The sequence below is a fragment of the Diadema setosum genome, chromosome 4 (genome assembly GCF_964275005.1).
Source record: "Diadema setosum chromosome 4, eeDiaSeto1, whole genome shotgun sequence".
Taxonomy (NCBI): Eukaryota; Metazoa; Echinodermata; class Echinoidea; order Diadematoida; family Diadematidae; genus Diadema; species Diadema setosum.
The window spans coordinates 47,662,072-47,687,046 of NC_092688.1; the positions used below are offsets into that span (position 1 = coordinate 47,662,072).

General features: G+C 37.2%; 1 protein-coding gene across 1 annotated transcript in view; it reads left to right on the forward strand.

The window, feature by feature from the left end:
• Positions 1-4,957: 4,957 nt before the first annotated feature.
• Positions 4,958-24,975, forward strand: part of LOC140227377 (acetoacetyl-CoA synthetase-like) — a 30,314-nt gene continuing 10,296 nt past the window's right edge. Inside the window, exons 1-8 of the mRNA XM_072307788.1 lie at positions 4,958-5,063; positions 10,567-10,670; positions 12,206-12,323; positions 13,883-13,996; positions 16,068-16,165; positions 17,622-17,818; positions 19,136-19,289; positions 19,975-20,055. Coding sequence (XP_072163889.1) covers positions 4,958-5,063; positions 10,567-10,670; positions 12,206-12,323; positions 13,883-13,996; positions 16,068-16,165; positions 17,622-17,818; positions 19,136-19,289; positions 19,975-20,055 — 972 coding nt within the window. The remainder of the gene's footprint in view (positions 5,064-10,566; positions 10,671-12,205; positions 12,324-13,882; positions 13,997-16,067; positions 16,166-17,621; positions 17,819-19,135; positions 19,290-19,974; positions 20,056-24,975) is intronic.

Here is a 24,975-nt window from a genome sequence, read left to right on the forward strand (position 1 = left end):
TCCATGTCTACCGAACCACACCCCCTCTCACTCCCTCTCTTGGCCACATCAGTACAGTCACTATACAGACTCCGCCACGAGAGGCAGTATTGCACACCGTTTGGGTGTTTTATTATTATTTTGAGGAACGATGGTCTTATTAAATCTTCTGAGTAAAACATTGCGTTAAAATATCAACGTAAGTCTTCCCTCATCGCAAGAATTTGCATGTTCTTTTTGACGACGCAGAAAATAAATGTATACATTGTCAGGGAGACATTTATTGAGCTGTCTTCTTCGCGCACTCTGATCGGATCAGCTCTTTATGTATCGAGAAGAATAGCCGGAAAAACAAAAAACGATCCAATCCACTGAATCTAAAGGGGGCTTAAGTGCTACCAAGCCGTGTGAAACCCCGTGTGATACTGAATTACATTCAGCGCGTGTTGTTACTGCCAGCTTTATCTTCCGCACTATTGTTCATTGATTAAAGTTGACCATTACCTGAGATCGATCGATTGGTAAAGAATAGGGAGCGGGCGGAGGGTGGTGATAGGGGAGGGATGCATTGTATGGTCGGGGATTAGGATTGATCTTATAGGTCTACAAAGTCGATTCGTCAACTTGATTTTACGTTCTCGATCTCTGGTTAGACACAACAGAAGAGAATTATTGTTCTATTCTATCTACTTTATACTTTTTTTAACAATCGATCGGCACACCGTGAGATAATCACATTGCTATGATCTTCTCACTTCACATGCAGTGTTACGAACTCAAGAGACATAAACGTTTGGAGCTATCATGGGTCACAAAACAAAGAAGTTTTAGGTTTGTTTATTTGTTAGTTTGTTTGTCATCATAGGTCATTGAACATTGAACGTTGGTAATGTTGATGATCTTTCTTCTCAATTCCTCTCTGATGATAATTATGATGAGTCACATCTTGGTCTTCTCACCCCAAATCGATTTTCTTTGCCGATGTTTCAAACGTTTACGTCTTCCGCAATGCCACCAAGATGGAAATGTCAAGGCCATATTATGAAGTTGACTGAGTCATGTAAGTTTTCACTATATGAGAAAGATCATTCTAGTCTTCTCCGACTGCTTTCTGAATTGACGTCGAGTAACAAACTATTCATCAACATCTTTTCTGGTCGAAGAAGATTAAGGAGAAAAAAATGAAAATGCAATATATTATGCAAAAAAAAATATTAACTGACAAATCTTCATTGTCTATGCAACGCTTAGTAAGTAATTCTTGTTAAAGTGTCAACGACTTCTAATGTTCTTTATTAGTTTATTAAACAATCCATGATACTTATATAACATGAAAAACATTGGATTATGTTACCTAAATACCAGGGGAAATATGCAATGCAATATAATTCTTAAAAAATGATGAAAATATGTAACAATAATTATGCTTACAATATTTTATCAATAGCTTTTCGTTACACCTTGGATAGATTCAAAGAGTCTCGTTATTTCTCAGACCTCCTGAATGATATTGAGAATTAAATTTCCATACATACTTGTTTCGTTTTGCGTCGCTTTTGGACTGAATGAGCGCTTGTGTGTCGTCTTTTTTTTTTATTGTGTGCGTAGAATACAGTTATGTAATACTGTCTCCTTTTCGGTATGGGAGGGCGTCATTTATTTAGTCAGAACACCACGTTTTGTTTTTTATTTTCTTTCCGTTCTTACGAGGAAAAAAATAATTCTTCTTTTGAATTAGATATTAATCTTTGCCTAAAAAGAAAGTCTACTGCTCGTTAAGCGATCGGGTTTGTTAAGAGGTTGCTGGATGTTGCAGTTTTGTGCCTTGCGTGTCGGAGGCCCTATCAGGTTGAAGGCAGTCATTCATGAAGGGGGCAGACGAGGAGAGCTGCTATTATCACGCCCTCTATCAGGAACGTCCTTACAGTAACCGCTGAAGCAAGATGACCCCGATTTACCAAGATATTCAATGGGCAACCCTGGGCGGGCAACACACTTACTGTTCAAGAGATACTGAGATTTCTGTGTGAAAGGCATTACAATGTAGTAGTAAAGTTTGAATGTCACCGTAACACCTGAATGAATCATACGGACTGTTATGCTTCTTATCTGCAACAGGGTTTACTACTTAACCTGATCACATATACGTGAATCGTTCAGCCATGATTTTCTCTGACAAAAGCTGAAGCTTCAGACCCCACCCCTTATTACTTTATACCTTATCGAATCATAAAATTACCATACTTTTCATGAAACACTATTAATCGCCACAAGCAATAGATTTTCTTAATTTTGGTTGCCAATTTATGAAGTCTGAAATCTCATGACTTTCTTATTTTTGTGTGGGCATGTTCAAAGGTGCACTGCGATGTTTATGTGGAATTACCTTCTTGTTGTTGTTAATGTAAACAGGTTACCTTAATCAAAGATAAGTACAACAAATGTATCACTTGCCAGCAGCTGTGACCCAAAACACAGTCGGCAAATATTGATTTAGTGTCTAAATACTTTGATATGACTACATGGATTACGTTGAATAATTCGTTTGTTTGTACCGTGTGATATTATTTTCATCAATATTTCTCATGCTGCAGTTTACTTTTTACAATTCATTTATTTAATTAATTTGTTCATTATTATTACTATTATTAATATTATGATCATATGATTGTTATCATTATGATTATATTATTGTTATTATTATTCTTATATTATTATTATTATTATTATTATTATTATTATTATTATTATTATTATTATTATTATTATTATTATTATTATTATTATTATTATTATTATTATTATTATTATTATTATTATTATTATTATTATTATTATTATTATTACTATTATTATTATTATTTCTTTTTTGCCGTGGAGTAAGCAGAGACGAATTTTCCAGCAAAGCACATCGTGAATTCCAAGCCGAAATTGCGCCATGTTCTCAAGACGTCTCGAGTGAATGAGCGCCATCTTGTGGCAAGAACAGCACTGGTGTCAACCAGCCTTCGTCATTTACCAACGTATCAGGGAGGTGAGTTGTCTCTCACCTCCCTGGTATAATTCCCACGTGAAAGGATTGTGTGCAAAAGTTTTTCCCTCGAAGACAAGACAAAACAATACAAAACAAAAGCAGACTGAAACAATAACTGATATAAACTGTTTACATGCACTTTGTTTCTCCAATAGGTTGCTCACCCCGGAAAAAGTTTATTTACCCTTTGCAGAATTGAAACAAAAACCCAGTTTTTGTAGTTCATCAAAACAGTTTTAATATGTGAGTTAGGGATAGAAAAAAAAAAACAAAGTAAAAATTTTAATCAGTATATTCAATGTTAAAATGTGAACAATAGTTATATTAAGCTTTTTCAAGAATACAGAGTCTACAGTTATGTTTTATTGAGAAAAATAATGATATCTCCTTATATTTTAGGCTTTATTGCAAAATTTTATATGATAGGATGTTCTGTGATACAACTGTCCTAAACATATTGTATCAAATGTGATAACTCGAAAATTTTTAAATCACTGCTCCCAATGGTACACAATACCATCAATGATAACTACAAGATAATGCAATCCATTTTTTCTTTCACACTCTAGACGTTCGTGTAATTCATGGTTCATAGTTTGTCCTTTGTGTTTTATTTCTGATCAGTTTGCGAACAACCTTAGATCTCTGTCCAGAGGAGGGAGCTAACCCACGATGATTCAAATCTATAAATTGAACGAATGGTGCAAACATAAATAGTACAGGAAGTGTGCTTCACTCTTACAGCCACAATGGGCTTCACCTTTCCTGAGCTTAGTTAGTAGGAAATATATGTTTGTTTGTTTGTTTGTTTTTTGTTCACGAACAAACTAATGGGCGTAATGGAGTTGATGAGTGTGAAATAAAAAAAAAATGAGCCACATGCTATTCAACGCATTATTGATTGAACTATCAATCAATATTGTGTAATGCAGCAGCAACATGATGATAATGATTTTTATGATAATGATGATAATTAATGATGACTATGATAGTAATAATAGTGATATGAAGCATGAATAGAAAGAAAAAGTCATGTCAAAGTGTGAGTAACTAAATGCATGCTTGCATGCTTTTTATTCAGATGATCATTTCAAACTCTTGTTACACTTTGAACATGATGATTGTATCTTAGTTATAACCTACACTTGCAGACAGATTAAACATTTAGCATGAATGAAATATGCTTGTCAATAAATAAAAGTACAGTTCACTTAGCAAGATGGTGGAAAACTATCTCCCTGCTCAAGCAACTCACGTTGCGCAATACACAAAGCAAACAAAAGGAAAACATCGTAGGCAACAAAAAGTCGACACGGCGTGTGATTGGTCAAGATGGGGGTAACGCCTTTGACACACCTCCGTGACGCTCCGATGAGCAGGAGCAGTTTCCACACAGAACGTGTGTAATGATTGTGTATTGCGTGGCCCAGTGACTGTATGCATCGTGCGATCTTCGCGAGCCAATGAACAGCGGGATGAACAGTGAGCCATGGTAATACAACATGTATGAGATGGGACACGCAAAATTCCATAAACTGGAACAATGTTCAGCTTTGATTCCTCATTGAATAGAAGCATGCACTAAATAAAAAAAAAAACCCCAAAACCTGAGGGTACAGGAAAGATTTTAGTCTATAAAACCAATTAATAAATTCATGTGAAAATTTAATAAAGTGGCGATATTTGACTGGTATCTCTTCTGAAAGTAGAGGAGTAGTACTAGGAAACATAACTGACAAAGAAAATATGAGTTCAGTCTTAGTGGGCGGGGCTTAAACTCGGCTGATCAAGGGACCTCACACTGCTGTCATCGCGTGTAAACGTGTACGACGAGTGTTCATTGCGGGTCGCGTTGTTGGAAAGCCGAGGCCGACATATCGTGTTGAACTTATAGTAGTTGTTCTACTTCTCTAGCTCATCTTTGTTTGTACAATTTTCAACATTATGGACGCAGAAACCCCCAAACTTATGTGGAAGCCTGATCCCAAACGGGCAACGAAAATGGATGAATTCAGAGGGATCATAAACAGTACATACAACCTGCATCTCGGTACGTATTCTTCGACATCGTTTACTGCTAGCTACCCGCTGCAGTACGCAGTCTGAGCTCTTTCCACATCCCTGGGCCCAGTTTCATAAAGCTGTTCGTAAAGTTACGAACAACTTACGAGCGACTGGTGATCAGTTCTGATGTGCTATACTTATCAGAATTTCCATAATGCAGCACAAGAACTGATCACCAGTTGTTCGTAAGTCGTTCGTAACTTTACGAACAGCTTTATGAAACACCCCCCTGGTCTGACTGAGCTGCTAGCTTTTCTCTGGCCTCTTCGGTGTCGGCTAGCCGCTCGCGCTCTTTAGTGCCTGTCTGTACGCCGTGTGGATGTTGCATGTTGTTAGGGGCCAGTTGAAGCTGAAACCTGTGAGATTACAAATTACAATTTCGGTAACCTAAACATGAGTTTTGATTTGTATCAAGGATCCTTTCCAGTCTTTTGTAAAGCCCTCCTTCAAAAATAATCTGACCGAACAATTACTGCCATACTGGTAGTGGTTAAAGTAACTATACACAGCCCAGTCGCCGCTGTACATACGTAGCGCGACAGGGCTGTACCAACGAAGCTCCAAACACGAAGAGGGTCCAACGATAGCATGCGATCGGATTGAATTTTGATACTTTAGATCATTTTTTTGTCACTTCAAACTCATCTGACGAACAAAATGATAATGAGACTTCATATCTATGCTATGAATATTGAAATTTAGATTTGATAACTTACCTAAAATGATGGTTATATGCAGCATGTGTGAACGGTTCACGAACGGTACATCGTCTTTCACGCCAGGCCATTTCCAATATCCGGGAGGTCACATGATCTGAATGCCCTTTCAAAAGGTCGCGCTGTCGACCGTGCTGCTACACCAACACTCAAGCAGCGCATCGCACGCACGCAAAAGATTTCCGCAGAGATCAAGGCGCCATTTTGAATTCTGCAACGATGAACCCTGACGGTGTTAGGGAATCCGCCAGAAAGTATCATTTTTTGGTTCCACGGACTTATCACGAGGGCTCTCAATGGACTTACGAACCTTCTGTAATACAAGCATGCACTTAAGGTAATTAACGTTTGGTAACGTGTACATTGTTTATAAAGAACGTATAAATTTTCATAAGTTTTGTAGTTGTGTTGTGGTTCCCCACTTTGTAGGTGCCCGCTCGTTGGTCAGACGCTGTATTCGCGTAGCGTATCAACAGCGTCTGGTCGGGCTATGGTTAAAGTATCGTATACTGTGTATACGCGTATTTGGTTGGAGCTCCCCATTTTGTTTTTAATTTTAAGTTCTGTTCCTGTGGGAATAGCAGAAGTGAATATCTGTAGTTAGAAGTTGAAGAGTGTTCAAAATGATATGGGATGTTAAATGTTATTGTTAGAATGTACCTGGATAGCAAGTGTTCCATGTACCAAAATAATAAATTATATTATGTGATTGTATTGAGCATATGTGTATGTAGACAGAAAGATCCGTCTGTCCGGAGGAGTCTTTTATTTTTTGACGTTATCGCTCTCCTGAGGGGATCCGTGAAGCCAGACGCAGTCTCCGCGGAACATTTCCCCGACGACCAGATACAGACCGATCTTTCGGTCAAATGTGTATGATAATGTATAATAGCATACATATTTGTAACCCTGGGGCGCTCCTTCGCACAGTTACATGTATACTGTGGGAGCTTTGTGTTCAAGTTGATCGCAGGACATATTTGATGAATAATGTAAGTGAATATAGGGTTTATTTGTATTTAAATACTTGTAGTTCTACTTCATAAGAGCACTTTAAATAAAGACTGTATGTGGAACTCTTTCAAATTAAAACTGGAAAGTTCAACAAATGTTTATTCAAAGCTAATACTACACACCACCACCATGGAAATTTTGTCTTACCAGTATCTAAGTTGACATGCCAGTGCCTGAGATGTATAAAGTAGTACTCCTAGTAAACAAACATCTAGACAGAAAGATCCGTCTGTCCGGAGGAGTCTTTTATTTTTTCGGCGTTATCACTCTCCTCATCCGTGAAGCCAGACGCAGTCTCAGCGTAACATATCCCTGACGACCAGATGCAGACCGATCTTTCAGTCAAACAAACATCTATCTGAATCTCCCTTTTGACCTTGAGGACGATCATAGCTTGGGACTGGATGTTAGGTTGGCTACTGTATGCACAGCTCAGTGATAAGACTTGGGTAGCCTCTGTTTGCCTGTATGATATTGTAACCCTGCACATGGTAAACAAAACACGTCTAAGCCATTGGTGTGACAGGGCAGTGGGGAAAAGCCTGCTGAAGGCATGTTGTGACTGACCATTATGTGTGAAATGGTCCACGAGATGAAATTAGTTGACAAAGTTTTACTTCGGTCCTAGTGGCCATTTTGTCTACACGACGGATTACTGTATGTACCGGTAGTTAATTTCTAAATCTTGTTAATTTGACCATGGTCCTGGTATGTAACTACAGCCACTACAATCATAACTAATATTATTGAATTCTGTAACTTATACCAATTCAGTTCTGAATTGATAAACTCAGAAACAATGATTTAATAGCTGGTGATAGATTGCCGAGTTATGCAGCCCAGTTGTGCCATGGATATGGTCGTTGTTGCTACTCATAAGCCTCGTAGGCTGATTGACAGTCAATCTATCTACTTGCCTGTAAGATCAAACTCCTTCAATACTGCAGAGTAATGAGACACACAAATATCAATGACAATGCTTGTTTTTGGACGGACATTGCTGTTCACATCTCCCCAGCAATGGCAGATACCCCCTAGCAACAGCAAGACACCCCCTAGCAACAACCGCCATTGCCCTTTTTGAGTCTTTATGTCCCTTCCAGACTGGCTTTACTGGTTGGTTAATTGTAGAACTGTTATTAATATTACTGGTAAACTTCTGCTTGGTAAGGGTGATTTTCTTTCAGCCTACCATCCAGACCAAAAGCCATTATGAAACCCTGATAAAAGCCAATCTCTTTAGCATACTGTATATGCTGTATATTAAAGGCATAGTTTACCATTTGCAGATGAAAGCATTAGTGCTTTAAAATAGTTCTAAAATGTGAGTTAGGGATAGAAACAACAACTGTCAAAATTTGAATCCGTATAATCGATGTTAAGTGTTGTTAAATACACAAAATGTGAACAATAGTTATAATAAAAATGTTTCCAGACTAAACCGTATACAGTTACGGTTTACTGAGAAAAACCCTGATATCTCCTTATATTTTAGGTTTTATTGCAAATATTTAATATGGTAGGATGTTTTATGATACAACAGACCTACACATATGCATCAAATGTGATATCTTGAACATTTTTGAAATCACTGCTCCCAAAGGTAAACTGGACCTTTAAGGAAACCTAATTTTTCACAAATTGATGGGACTTCCTGACAATTTTGCAAGTTTATTAGTTAAATTCGCGACCATGCCGTGCAGCAACGAATAGAGAAATGTATGCATGCTTGTCGGGATCAGAGTTAATATTCTTCATGTGTTGTTAAAGGACAAGTTCACCTTCATGAACATAAGGATTGAGAGAATGTAGCAATATTAATAGAACACATCAGTGAAAGTTTGAGGAAAATTGGACAATCGATGCAAAAGTTATGAATTTTTAAAATTTTTGTGTTGGACCCGCTGGATGAGGAGACTACTAAGGCTTGTGATGTCATATGAGTACAACAGTATAAAGAAAATGTAAAGAAAATTCAACATATTTTCACTTTTTTTCGCATAATAAAAGAGCACTTGACTTGCCTCTTTCTAAAGGCAATGGGAATAATATTACCCATAACATATGTCAGTAACAGGTCAAGGGAATGTGTACTTTTTTTCAAAAGATAAAATTTTGTGAAATTCTCTTTATATTTTCCTTATATTGTTGTATGCATGTGACATCATACACTGCAGTAGTCTTCTCATCCAGCGGTGACTGCACAAAAACTTCAAAAATTCATAACTTTTGAACGGATTGTCCGATTTTCCTCAAACTTTCAATGATGTGTTCAACTAATATTGCTGCATTCTCTCAATCCTTATGTTTGTGAAGGTGAACATGTCCTTTAAGTTTGCGAGTAGCATCTGACTCATGAAATTCGTGCTTGCAAATGAAAATCCCACAAAATATATGGGGTATACTGTACACACCATGTACAGGGTAGTGTGCATAAACTATATGTTTCAGCAGGAAAACAATTCATACTGAAGTCTCCCGATCCTAGAACTATGAAGGGGAGGGGGGAATTGGGAGGGTAAATTATTGCTCCGCATATAATTGATATTTCAATGGGAAGTCGCCTGACAAAAATATCAGACCGAAGAAATGTAGCATGTGTGCTGGATGCATCCCCCTGACAATTGCCCAATCTGAAATGGGTATGAGGGAATGAAAAACAAAACAAAACAAAACAAAACAAAAAACAAATGCTGCCTGATACTGTGCTGAGGGCTTGTTTGTCTACATGTTATTGAAGAGTTTGTTCTCTCAACTCATTCACCTACAGTGTGTATCGGTATTTTCCACGTTGTTGGTACTATACCATACCAGCATGTTTTCATCACTTTTTTATGAGCCATCACAAATTAGTGGTGACCGTTTCCGATCTTCCACTGTGACTGGAATCAGCTGGTAGGACTTTTGATGTGTGAGAAGGATCAACACTCTGATGTATGACCCATTCCTTAACCACGCTTCTTTTTTCTTTTTCTGTGGTGATATTTTTGTTTGCAGAAGGGAACAAAAGAGTTTTGTTTCAAATGCTTGTGTGATTGAGACTTAGTATAGATAGATGTAAAATATATAATGAAGTGAAGTTGACATTGAAAAGAAAAATGGATCAAGAATGCAACTGGCTTTATCAAGATTATTATCATTTTGAAATTCAGTTTTGACGTTTTAATTGGAATGATTACCTCAGTGGACCAAAAAAAAAAAAAAATAATGAGTGTAAATATCCCACGTCTTGAAGTTGTGTGTAGGGAAATACAAAATTGTATATTACATTAGTTGCCATTGAATTTCAGGATATGACTCGAGCAAGTTTTGTTTTCTCCGAAACCATGATGTCATGGCTACATTACATTCACTGCAAATGACTAGATGACTTGATGATTCATATTGTGTGTTTTAGAATATTGTTTCATCAAAGATTGCGCCTATCAGCCAGAATGCTTTCTCTGAATTTGTCTGACTTAAGTAGCAATGGCTAAAATACAAACCAGATTCCATGAGTTAATGTGTGTGTAAGAAGAATTGATTTAAAGAAACTGCTAGTAACTAGCTCCCCAGAGGAGAAGTATGAACAAATTTTAATTCATCAATCAGATATTGTTAAATGAATAGCATCGGTCGGTGAGTTAAATGAATTTGTCAGATGGTGGAATGATTCACATTATTAGGTTATCTGTACAGAGATGTTGGTATGGTGAAGGTGATTTTAAATCTGAGATTTTTCAACCATTCCTCTTGTTGCTGTCTATCTCTCCATGACAGAGAATTATGAGGAACTGTGGCAGTGGTCAGTGGATAACTATGCCGTGTTCTGGGGTGAATGCTGGAAATACTTCGACATCAAACACTCACAGACATACACACAGGTAGGTGAGATAATTGTATAGATATTCTTTAAGTGCTGAATTAAGGTAAGTATAATTTTGCAAGTGATGATTTTATCACTGTATGCCAGAACTTTGTTGTAAATGATTTATAATGCCTCTGGCCCTTCCTGAGAGCAGCATGCCAAGCTCCTGAGACATAAAATTTATTGAAAACAAATTTGACAGAAATTGCCCTTGCCCTGGTGGTCGCTTTGGGTGAATGGACACATGCAGATGGACACTGGCTGCTGGGAATGGAGAAAAATTTACTGATTTCAATCTTTCAACATTCTTAACACTCTTGGACCACCATTTCTGGCATATTTAATCACCACACCGCATCTCCCTTGTAGTCACTGCTTGGCATACAATTTTATTGCACATTCAACATTTTTCTTTTCGATCAGTGATTTGATATGCCCAATTGAATATCAGCAATAAACATCAAAGGACTGGATATTAACCTTACTATTTATAACTACTGACAGCCATAATACAATGGGAAGAGACAGACTCACCATTGGATTAGTGCCATATGACACAGCTGTTGAATGGCTGTAAAATTTGGAATGTGTACACATACATTTGCTGTGTAAACAAACTAGTGCTGTAATTCTATTACGTGTCACATTTTCCTGCCAGTTTATGACTGATCGTGGAAAAATGGATCTAGTTCAAAGAATCTACATTACTCTAGTATGTTGTCATCCTTGGGGTTAAAGTAATAGAACATTTTCATTAATTGGAGTATGTCATTATGTGTAGGGAATGAAAAAAAATCAGTGCTGTTTTGGTCCAATTAGCAGACAGCACTGAACTGTCTGCGAATCAATCTATTCTACGAGTACAGTTTACACAGGGAATTATTGATTGGGGCTCGTGGTGGTAGAGCACTAAATAGCAAGTGCCATAATTACAATGGTGCAGCTTCCATGTGTGCCATGTATGTGTGTTTGTGTGTGTGTGTGTGTGTGTGTGTGATAGAGGAGAGATGATGTCTGTGTATACTAGCAATGACACTTGTTCCTTTATTGCTTTCCCCCTCCTTTTTTTTTTTTTTTTTTTTTTTTTTTTTTTTTTTTTTTTTTTTTGGTAGAGCAGTGTCCAGTTTTATTGCTTCTTGCTGCATGACTAGCTTTGTTAAAATGCCACTGACCAGACTGGACAGAAGAAATTAAGACAAGCTGTCATCAAACGTCAGTTTTGTGATTCAGCTGTCACACAAATGGAAAAGAAAAAAAAAAATTGGAGTCAAAAGGAGCCTGAGCTTTTGATCCTAGCATGATCTTCATCAGCTACAAGCAAAATAATGTTACATTAGCTTGTTAAACAATCTACATAAAAGCTTTGATTCATGATTTTCTTGCTAAGAATGATATCGATTGTGATAGTTGCTGTTTTTCATGTAGCACCTTTACCATTATGTCAGTAAGAAGAAAATTGGTTGCAGGTTAATATGTTTAGTTCCAAAAATCAGAGAGACTGAAGGGTGCACTAATCATGTTCTCTGTGAATCAATGATCCTTTCTCTACAGGTGGTAGACCCAAGTAAGGGTATAGAAGAGGTTCCAGTCTGGTTTGAAGGCAGTCTGCTGAACTTTGCTGAGAATCTTCTCAGGTACAATGATGATCGAGTCGCCCTCTATGCTGCAGGTAAGCTCTTTGGGTGTATTCCCTGGATTCATGGATTCAGGGAATATTGGGAGCCTGAGTTAATCTGATAAAAGTGACAATGTTCACATCTTTTAATGTAAGATAAGGGCAGAAAAGTAGCTTAAACTCTCCAATGATGTAATCTATGTACTCAGGGCCAATATATGATATGAGTTGTGGCATGTGGGAATAACAAGTTTTTGATGGCGCACAGCTTACAGACTGTGGTGTAGGTACAAGTTGTGTGTTTCCGATAGAATCAATGTTGATTTGGGCATTTAATCATGATTGTCTCTCATTTTCTCCTTGTCTTTCTCTGTACATTTGTCAATCTCCTTCCAAAATCCAAACAAATCCATATTTATACCATGTGTAATGTAAACGATTGTATGTGTATGTGTATGTACAAATTATGAATGCACAGATGTATATGTTTTAAAACATTTATGTACTGTATGTATGTACCACTTATTTTTGTATATAATAGTAATAATAAGTACAGCATTTGTAATGCGCCTTCGATCTAGTATCCTATTCTGAGGCACAGAGGGACGTAATTATGAAAAGAATAGCATACATCGTACTCATAATTGTACATAAGAAGGTTGAAAAAGAAGAAAGAGATAGGTAGAAATATACACACCAATGAGCAATTCGTTGAAATTCAATCGAAACAAGATGCGAACATATGTGATTTCAAAAGCTTTTTAAATGTTTCAATGGTCTCTGCTGATCGGATCCTCAGTGGAAGAGCATTCCAGAGAGATGGGGTTGCAGAAACAAAGGCTTTTTCTCCGAGAGTCGAGATTGTTCTTTTAACTGTTAATTGTTTACTATTACATGAACGGAGATTTCTGCCAGGGACGTATTCTGAAATAAGGTTTTGCAAATATTTTGGAGGTGAAGAATGTACTGCTTTCCATGTATGAAGAAGAATTTTAAACTCTATCCTCTTGGATATACAATGTATGTGACTAAGTTTATATTTATGTAAGTGTGTAAGAAGAGCTACAGTTGTACCTATCATCAATCTACATATTTTTTACTAGATGCCAACCTATGTATCCCTCCATCTATTAACCCATCTCTTTTAACTCTCCTTTAAAGGGTCCCATAGGCCTTTCCCCTTTGCAAACATCACAGAATTCTGCATTTTAAAGAATAATGTATACCGACATCATGTATGAAATCTTATGGTAATACACCTTAGAGTATTTTTTTAAAATAATAAGATATTTTAAGAAACTGACCCCATGTCACTCAAGAATATATGCCCCCCTTTTGCACTGAGAATAATGGTTGAAATTTTTGCACGGTCCAAATAAATTCACTGGAAATCTGTGGTATTCATTCATTCATTCAGTTTTATTTTTCTGAGGAAGGATCTGACCTACATGACATGATTGTACCTACCTTTACAATGTACCAGTTTATGAAATGAATTTGATTTTCAGGGTTGCAAGAGAGACACATTAACTTTAGTCTACACGTATATGACCTATATACCTCTTTCTGTGCTTTAATTGATTTATATCTGTCTCCATTTGATTTCTCCCCAGTTGAAGGGAGTAAAGAAGTGGAGAGAATCACATACGCTGAGCTTCATGCCGCAGTCGGTCAGTTTGCTGCGGCTTTCAAGAAGATGAACATCCAGAAAGGAGACAGGGTAGTTGGTAAGCCTTTCTCAGTCTTGAGTCATGTGATCACTTGGAAAGCTACTGTTTGAGCTTTTAAATCTTGTTGACTTACACAGCCCCACAAACCCTGCTGTCACATCTTAGTCTGTACATTAGTGACATTGTATTTCATAATGTTAATCACTGGTACATTGTCTTTTAATTTAACCATTTAACAGCCAACAGTTACACACTGAAATGAGAATACCGGCAATGATTTTTAAAAGAGTCACGCCTTTTACATGCAGGACACCATGGTTGAGTGGGGAAAATTACTCTTGTTTAAGTCTTGATTTTTATTTATTTATTTATATTTTTTTTTTGCCTTGCAAGAAAGAGTTCATGAATACAGCACACACACAAAAAGAATGGTAATTACAAGTGTATTGTGGGATATGCATATATAATTTGTGTGTGTGTGTGTGTTGCTGTAATTGACTAGACATATGCATACATATATGTGTGTGTTTTACACCTGTTCTGATACCCTCTTGGTTTTACTTCACAACCTGAAAAAGAAAGAAATCATGATTTGAGCTTTACTGGTAGTGTATGGTAAACTGCACTTCTAATCTGTTGGCATCTCTAATGTATAAATGGGAACTTATTGCACTATGCAGTGAAGTTTCCATTGTTACTTTATCATCATGATAAAGAACAGGGCCATTGTCCTTTAATTGACAAATGGCTGGTATGTTGCCTTGAAAAATATAAAATTATGTAGTGTTCACATCATAAAACACATTCCTGTTCTTAATTAGCATTAGTATTATTCCATTTGTGTTGGAAAAAAAATAAAAAAAGTTGACTTTGGCATGCACAGCGATGGAGTAGAAAGAGACCTCACAATGTGTTTTCATGTAATACAAAGAGAAACAGACAACACTGACTGCACCCCCACACACGCCTTGTGAGCAGTGAGCATTGAGTCACTAGAGAGACTGGATTTTGGGCTCACTGACCTGTATTCAGACCTCGTGTGGCTTGTAAACATGGAAAGAAATTTAGACTTTGAAGATCTATTATTTTGTTGTAAGGAAAGAGATGTACAAAACGTAACTTGTTTCTTTAGTGTCAGGAACCTGTCCACAGTTTTAATGAATATGAATACTGATGTAAGTGTCCCTCACTAGTAATCCAGGAAACTTCAAACAAGATTAGCAAACCAACCCCAAGTAATCCTTGGATGTTTTATAGTCTCAATTTGGAAAAATTTCCACAATTTGGAAAAATGGCCCAGGGGTCCCAGGCAGAAATAAGCTCACTATTGTTCCAATTGGCATTTCATGTCAGAAACTTGATAAAATGATTACATTAGTCAGCACACATGAAGATTGTTTCTGAAACATAAAATGGTACTGCTCTTTTGACAAAGTTTTCATTTTAAAACTTCCACTGAATTTTGATCATCAACCTGAACCTGTAGTTCAATATTCACATTTCATGATGATTTTAGAAAGTTTATTTTTGAGAAATGCAGATAAGGAATACTGCAAATTTCATCCTTTTTTTGTTTCCTTAAATTCATAACAGTCCCAAAATGCCTAGAAAATGGATAAAAAAAGAAAAAGAAACTATGAACACATACATTGATATGATCACTCAAAACTGACAGCACATGGTACTTCCCCAATATAAATTGTACATAAAGAATGAAAATATATGAATTTTGCCCGATTATGTAATCGTCTATACTTCTTAAATGCTTTCCTGCTATTCAGTACGAATGGATAGAGGTAAGTGTTACTGTAAAACGAGGAATGTTCGCAAAATTAAAATGCACGCGAAAGTTCTTGTCTACACTATATGCATTGAATGCCAGTGGCAGTTCGCGAAAATTTCATGCCGCAAAAAAGGCCGTCGGCTCTAATTCGTGAAAAATTCTTGCCGCGAATTATGTTTACAGTATCTGCAGTAGTGCTGCTCAGTTTGTGAAAGAATTTAAACAGATTTGCAGACAGCAGAAGAAATGGAAGCCTGTGTATGAAGTTAGATGATGATTTAAAAAACATCATAAACAATTAAATCATAAGCTGAAATTTTTGTTGCATTGTGTTTCGTTTCCAAGGTTACATACCAAACTGTGTCGTTGCCATAGAAGCGATGCTTGCAGCATCCAGTATGGGGGCAGTGTGGAGTTCCACATCACCAGACTTTGGAGTTACGGTGAGACAAGACTCAGGTTATCATCATCATTGTCATAATTGTGATCCATCACCCTGATTATCCTTATTTTGGTAATTCTAAAATTCCATGACTCTAAACTTTGAGCTTTCAATTACTAGCATATGTCTCACTTTGATTTCACACTTTTTCGTGAAATTGTACAAAGCCAGCTTCAAGATAAACTCAAGTTTGCAAGAAGTTTGATTTGTTTGTGTATGCCTTTATGATGCAAAGAAGCAAAAGATCTCCTAAAAAAGACTGCATAGAACATGATGCTTATTTCTCTTCGTTGAAATCCCCCATAAAAACAACAATTTCAGTTCTTGGCACAAGATATGTGAAACATGACACATAGAATATGAACACTGTGAAACCATGCTAAGCTAGCTGTATCTTTCCTTCCATTTCACTGTTGTGATTTTGTTTGCAGGAGTTTTATATTTCAGTTTAGCAACAGTCCCACCTACAGAAGATTGTTGCAGCCATTGTTTTGTTCATATCAACTTTGCTTTACAGGATTAATTGTATTTCCACCATGCCAAGTCTAGATGTAATTTAAGATTAAGCAAATTTCTGAGAACTGCACTTCAATTTATGCCTTGACCCACTGAAAATTTGTGCAGGGTATTTGGGAAAGCAATCTTACTCAGGTCAGATTCTTACTGGGCTGATCATTTTAATTCAAAAATTTGTTTTTTAAGTCTAAGAGGGGCATATTTACCCATTTGTTTGTTTGTTCTCCAATCAAGGATTTCTTGGTCTTGTTTACTTGCATGAATTTGACGATCTCTATTCATCATGGCATGAAATAGTAATTAATTTGATGGGGATATAAAATTTTTTATCAGTTCTGCTGAAAGAGAGCACTAATTTGATTAGTTCTGTTTAAAGCAAACTTTTGTTTTGTCACAGGACTTAAGTAAAACTTGCAATTCTGTATTTTTCATGATTTGTTACCTCGAGAAGATAATATCAACACTTTACAGTCCTCACAGAATTTGAACAGAAAAGTTTAAATAATGTCAAAATCTGTTGATCAAACTAAGCACCACCTTTTTTTTTTCCAAAGACCAGGAGTTTATTTTTACAATGTAACATTCTAGAGAATCGTAGGTCTAATGGAATCACATATAGCTCTCTTAAGATATAACAAAAGATCTAATCAAGGTGGTGGGTTAAAGCTCATCTGTTTTGAAAAGTTTTTGCTTGACCTTTCATGTAATCAAGATTCAATGCTCAATGTTTGATATTAAATAGTTTTCAAATGAATTAAAGAAAGTGATAAGAGTTTTCTTTGTCGTCTCATTGTAAATAATGAAAAGACATCAAGTATCAGATCTACACTACACAAAGATCCTGTGAGAAACTTAACAAGAGTTATTTGACTGGTGTCATACATCCAAGTTATTTTGTAAACTTAACCATACTTTCATCTGTTTGTTTGTTCATTTTCTAGGGAGTGCTGGACAGATTCAAACAGATCAAACCCAAGGTCATTTTCTCTGTTGATGCGGTTGTTTACAATGGCCGAACCCATGACCACCTCGGCAAACTCCGCCAGGTGGTGGAAGCACTGCCAGAGCTTGAGAAGGTGGTGGTCATCCCTTACGTCCACCAGGCTGACAAACTGGACATCTCTAACATTCCAAACAGGTGAGCATGAAAAATCTCTGAATCTTTTCAAAACTATATAGTGCATGATACCGGATGTTTGGAGACCCTTGGAAGTCCCATGCATTTTATAAGCTTTTATTTTACCACATTATCAAGGCTGAAGTTGATTTATGTAACTTAACTTTCATTGATGAAGAGTAAAATAGTTTCATTTGCAGACATAAAATGAAATTTTGACCTTTATATGTGTTCTTTGTGTTTTGTGTAGAAATTCTATTACTGTAAAACGAGGAATGTTCGCGTGCATTTTAATGTCGCGAATTTCGCGAGCGCCAAGATTTGCGAAATTAAAATGCACGCGAAAATTCTTGTCTACACTATATGCCTTGAATGTCAGTGGCATTTCGCGAAAATTTCATGCCGCAAAAAAAGCCGTCGGCTCCAATTCGCGAAAAATTCATGCCGCGAATATATCATGTTTTACAGTATTCTCTTATCATATTCAAATACAACCTCCATCTACATTTGAAATATATTCTTGTTTACATTCAAACTGTGTTTACTGTGTTAACAGAGACCAATTTCTCTTTGGACTTTGAACAGCATTTTGATGAAATTTCTGTATTTGATAAGTGGTTTGTAGCTTTGAAGTATAATGTGAAGTGGGAATCAGCAATTACATATACAATGCCAAAATTCAACCAGATTTTTATTATATAACATATTTGGAGCTTGTAAAACATACATGTATTTATAAATTCTTGGTACTAAAGTAGGAATGTTAGGCTTGTGTTTTCAAAGTCTGAATGGCAGGTCAAATTTTGCAATGTTGGAAATTGATTTTGATCGAGTGATACTTCAAAAAATAAAGTTACCAATACTGTCTTTTCATTTTTCTAGCATTTAGTGAAAGAAGGTTTCACTCATGTCTTTCAAAAGTCAGGGGGAAGGATATTACAGAGGACATATTTTACGAACAAGTTAAAGAAATATAGAATTTCATTAAAAATTACATTTTGTGGAATTTTCTTTTTACTTTCCATATAAAGTTGCCCTACGGTGACATCATGTTTGTAGTCTTCTTTATCTAACTGTGATGGCGCATGGATTTAACCAAATCTTTAATAATACATAACTATTGAGCGAATTGTCTGATTTTTCTCAAATTTCACTAATATGAACTAATATCATCTTTGCATTAACTGAATCTACATATATTTTGGGTAAATTCCCTTTTGATACTTTCTGTTATCCGATAAACTGTTCATTGTGCAAGATTTTGCCAAACGTGCATACATGGGCTTCTCAGTCTACCCTTACCTCTCTCCTACTTGACTGCCCCTCTCCTCCTTGCAGCATCTTCCTACCAGACTTCCTGAAATCTGGTCAGTGTCCCGATGGGACCTACCCCACCCTGGAATTTGAGCAGCTTCCATTCAACCACCCCCTCTACATCATGTATTCATCTGGGACCACTGGGGCACCAAAGTGTATGGTGCACTCAGCTGGGGTAAGCATAGTGTCAATGAAAGTCGGACCACACCCTAAGCTGTGGTCACTATGTGAAACTGCTTATAGTTTGCTTCCTGGTAACTTCCAGAAGTTAGAGCACACAGTCACACTACTAACAAAACTATGTGTACTTTCAGAGATGCAAAATAGTTTTGGTCTCCAACACACATGCTCCACATGAGTAAAAAACATGTTACCCTCCATGAATGTAAAAAATGCAAACATGCAACAGTGTGCTAAAGAATGCAAAATGTGCATAAAAAACATGAAATGGATCTAATCACATGACAGACCTCTCAAAGTTTCAGCTGTGTGTGGCCACACTACACAAAACCTATGCATCGTTTTGCAAGAAGCGAGAAACTTCCCAAGAGCTTACGAGAAGTTTCACAGGTAACTAACTTCTCGAGAAGTTTGTGGTCACACTGCCAAAACTACACAAAGCAAAATACCCGATTGTGAAACTTCATGTAGTTTCACTTAGTGTCACTCTGGCTATAGACATACCAGCATTTATTTACAGATGTAGTTGTATCTGTGAAATCATACAAAACAGCCCATATGAATGAAAACTAAGCTTCTTTACAAAGTCTACATTATATTTTAAGTGTGCTTTTGATAGATTCTAACCATTGCTGCTGTGTAATTTGAGTTGATTGTATGTTTTCTCCTTGAAACCATAGGGTACTCTAATTCAGCATCTCAAAGAGCATGTTCTCCATGGCAACCTAACAAGAGAGGACAACATCATCTACTACACAACGGTGAGTCACTCAGAAGGTGTCATGTTGTGAAAAGCACGATCTTAATTCTAGAGCAACTGCATTTTGTTCAGAGCTGCCAACCTTTGGAAGCACAAATTAGTACTCAGCAGCTCCAAAATTCGTATTTTTCCACTAGAATTCATATTTTTTCAATCTCCCTCTTTTTATGCCTCCGCCACGAAGTGGTGCCGGAGGCATTATGTTTTCGGGTTGTCCGTCCGTCCGTCCGTCCGTCCTTCCGTCCGTCCGTCCGTCCTTCCGTCCGTCCGTCCTTCCGTCCGTCCGTCCTTCCGTCCGTCCGTAATGAATTTTGTGGACAAGCTAACTATCGAAACCTGTTGAGGTATCCTAATGAAACTTGGCATGTTTGTGTATTAGGGGGTGAAGTTGTGCCTATCAACTTTTGGGTGCACATGCTCAAGGTCAAAGGTCAAAAGGTCAAGGTCAAATACATAAAATTTCACTATTTCCACCATATCTATTGAATGCCTGAAGAGATTTTCTTGAAACTTAGTGTATACATGTATTACCCAATTAAGATTCTCTGGTGAAAGTTTGGGTCATGAGGTCAACGGTCAAAGGTCAAAAGGTCAGGGTCAAATACATAAAATTTCACTATTTCCACCATATCTATTGAATGCCTGAAGAGATTTTCTTGAAACTTAGTGTATACATGTATTACCCAATTAAGATTCTCTGGTGAAAGTTTGGGTCATGAGGTCAAAAGTCAAAGGTCAAAAGGTCAGGGTCAAATACATAAAATTTCACTATTTCCACCATATCTATTGAATGCCTGAAGAGATTTTCTTAAAACTTAGTGTATACATGTATTACCCAATTAAGATTCTCTGGTGAAAGTTTGGGTCATGAGGTCAAAGGTCAAAAGGTCAGGGTCAAATACATAAAATTTCACTATTTCCACCATACAAATGTATCTATTGAATGCCTGAAGATATTTTCTTGAAACTTAGTGTATACATGTATTACCCAATAAAGATTCTCTGGTGAAAGTTTGGGTCATGAGGTCAAAGGTCAAAGGTCAAAAGGTCAAGTAAAAATATTAAAACTTCTTTTTTTTCTCCGTACCTTGGAAAATTGTTCAAGGTATCTTCATGGAACATAGTATATACATGTACTGACTGGAAGTGATTATTTAGAGAATGTAGGGTTCATGGGGTCAAAGGTCAAGTGCAAGACTTCACAATTTTACTATTACCCTCATATTTATGCAATGCCAGCAGGGTTATTTTTTTTACACTTGGTGTATGCGTGTGTAACCTAATAGAAATTCTCTGGAAAGTTTTTTTTTTTTCTCTTTTTGCCTCAAAGTCAAAAGGTCAAAGATCAAGTGAAAGTGCTGAACTAACTTTTTCCTCCATATCTCGGAAGTGGCTCAAGTTACCTTGAAACTTAGTACATATTATGCATGTTCTACCTGAAAGTAATTATCTTATGAATTTTAGGGTCAAGGGCCAGATGAAAATGGTAACAATTTACTATTCAATTCAGAAATTGCACTTTTTCTCCACACCTGTACCTTGAAAATTACTCAATGCCTAAATGTATGAATGGGTCAAAGTCAAGTTAAAGTCCTTAAATCCCTAGATACATGCTCTCTTATTCATCCAATTAAACCTACGTCAAGGAAGGTGAACATTCAACACATTTGTGACAAACTTGTCATTCCAATATTTTGCCAATTTTGTGAAAATGTAATCACACAGTGTCCACATGTACTATCTAGACCTATTGGGAAAATCATGCATTATGGCGGAGGCATACCAGTCGCCAAAGTGACATTTCTAGTTGCTATTTTGAATTAAACTCGTCGACTTGTGAGGCCTACAGGCTCTAAACATAATGTTATGACACATGCCGAAGCATCGAGCTGGTCACCAGCACGATAAAGATGCCGAACTACGCAATGCTCAGCGTTGATTGATTGCTTTCTCCCAATGAATGTGTGCAAGAGCAAGTACACCTGTATGTAACTCCAAAAACTTGCTGGGCTGATTACGGAAGCTTCCACTATCTAGCAGGGGACGGGGAATGCTTTCATCTTCTCAAGAGAGCTTCTGTGTGAGCGGATGCAAAACTCTGTTCTGTGTTTCCAATTATTGTTTACTATTAAAACATAATCATGCGTTGTTTTCAGGCTTTTTTCATTTTATTGGATTTTAAACATCAGTATTTTCCGAAGTATTCCAATTCCTTTTCCCCGGACTGGAATCGGAAAGTCTGCTATAACGCTGATCGCAAAATGCCGCGCTGTGTGTGGAAGCGCCGATGTGCAACACGTGGCTTCACTTTCAAGTTTAAAGGAATGCGCCATGTGCTCCTGCCTATAAGAGGTTACTGCAAGTTTGATGGATCGAATGCGCCATAGCTGAGCTGAGCTGAATGGCTTGTTTACGGTAAACATGCAGTTTACGTTCGATACGAAGAAATCATTACGTCTTTCACGAGGGAAAACACACAAAACAAACAAACAAAATACACCCACGAACGAATGTTGATAGCCAAAACTTTGAATAGTAATAAGCAGTTTTGATGAGCGTGAACTGAAATTAATTGTCATTACACGTTGTATTTTGCTGTCTAACCAGGTGATGACTGCATCTCATTGGACCAGAATTTGTCTGGGCATACGAGACCTTTCATGTATTTCTGTGATTGCATTTTTAATTGACTGAATAATCAATCCTTTTATGATTGTTCAGGGAACATTAGATATTCGATCAAGTACACTATAATCGACCGTTCGATGTTTCCTACTCTGCGCCAAAAGAAAGGCTATAGAAATAGAATCATGATATCTTTGCAATGATTCCTTTAATTCAACTAATGAGCTGGTTCTTCGATCGATATTTCCAGGATATTTACACGCTGTTTATTCCAGTGCGCGCATTCTTTCGTCTGGCACGCACCTGGGTGTGGCACCTGCTTTTGTGGAAATTTCCACAAGGGAGAGGGGTGGGGTGTCAAGTGTCTTCGAGCCGAAGAGACTGCATACACGATCTCTTCGCTTTTATTTGATTAATTTGTCATTCGTGTTTTCCCCTTATTCTTTGCTGATATTGAACATTTAGATTTAACTTTACGAAGGTTGCTATAGCACGTGGTTCTCTTTGTTGTGAGGTGTATGTAATTTCTTTTTTTTTATCATTCTTGAGAGGGGAAAGAAGAGTAAGGGGGAAAGAAGAGTAAGAGGGAAAGGGAAATAAAACAAACGTCACGTACGCTCAGCATTCACAGGAAGCCGTCTTTTTACACCAGTCACCAGCATAGTTATCATCATCACCATCAGACATCACTCAAGATCATTTTAGCCTTTTCCTATCAACATTAAGAAACACGCATAATCCCTCGAGATAAATACCTTGGAAAATAAATAACAAATACAAAGTATCAACACCTCCCAACAACACAAACATATGGAAAATACAACAAACAGCACATCGAAGCGGCTGGGATCAAACTCCGTCGCTTCGATTCGAAAAAGTATTGCAGCGAAGCGGAGAAATCGCTGTTACGAAAATAACAGTGCGAGACACTTAAGAGAATTACGTTTAAATACTTCAAAGTATAAAGGGAAAGGATAAAGTGATATAAAATGGAAGAAATCGTACCAAACGAGGTGTGAGAAACGACAGAAATAAAACGAAGTTCAGTACAGTAGATCTAGTAAGCTTAGGCCCTAGCAAAAGTTTGCAGCACCGAAAGCTTCGCGAAAATAAATACACATTAGAAACTTTGTATTGCGACGAGATCCTTGGGATCAAGTCAATAAACGATACAAAACAAAGGAAATTAATTCATTTTGACCGGAAAACAGTTTGTTATAAGTATTCTGTTATATGAGATCTCCTTTAATAGGCCTAGAAATACATCGAGTTTCCACAATACTCGGGAAAGAAAGTTCGAATGCTTTTCACCTGCACATACTGCAGTGCACATCAATACACGAACAGAAACTCACCTCTTCCTTGCAGAAAATGATGCAATAACGTTATTAAAAAAAACACACACACACACAACACTCTAAAAATCATTTCGTACTTGGAAGGCAAGGAACAAGCAGATGAAGAAGAAGAGAAAAAGAAGCAGACATTGCACAACGGAACGCTTTCTACCCCGCCTCAAAACGAAATAGGGTACTGTAGTGGCAGCTTGCTACAGTGTGTAGCTACTGCAGTATACTCACGCTCCCCAGCCGGCCACACATGGGGATACCACGGCGATCCATGTAAACATCCAGGGTCCGTAGGCGGCAGGGATTCACGCACGCGAAGTTCTGTTCGGTGTACACAGTACGCAAGCAGCGATATGCGTGTGCGAACACTTTTCTATTCAGCGCTTTCCACATACGGTGCGTACGCGTTGCATCGATATCCCAGCTGAGTACAGAAAACATGGCACATGCGACGTGCCTTTGCCATTTTTTTTTACCCATTATTTTTTCCCACTGTGAATTCGTACTTTCTAAGGACGTTTTCGTATTTTCGTATTCCCTTCGATTTTTCGTAACAAATGCGAATTTTTCGGAACGGTTGGCAGCTCTGTTTGTTCCATATAGTGTTTTTACCTTTACTTTTCAAAAATGACCAGAAGAACAGGTACTCCTATTTATTCATGACTGCTAAGATGTGCAAGTGTAAAGTTAGTTAAGATATTCTCTTCTCCCGCTTTTCCTCTCAACCTCATAAGAAAAATGAAATAGGAAAAAGTTAAATGAAATAGGAAACCATGTGAAAGTGTTGATACTGATACTTAGTGTGCTTGGACTTTGAATGATTTACTTTAAAACACCACCTGGGTGAGCAGTTCTGTCTGAGTTATCTAATTTGAAATAAACTTGTATATGAACATCTTTTGCAGAGTGAACTGTGAGCTTATGTTCCAATACATGACATGCGCTCA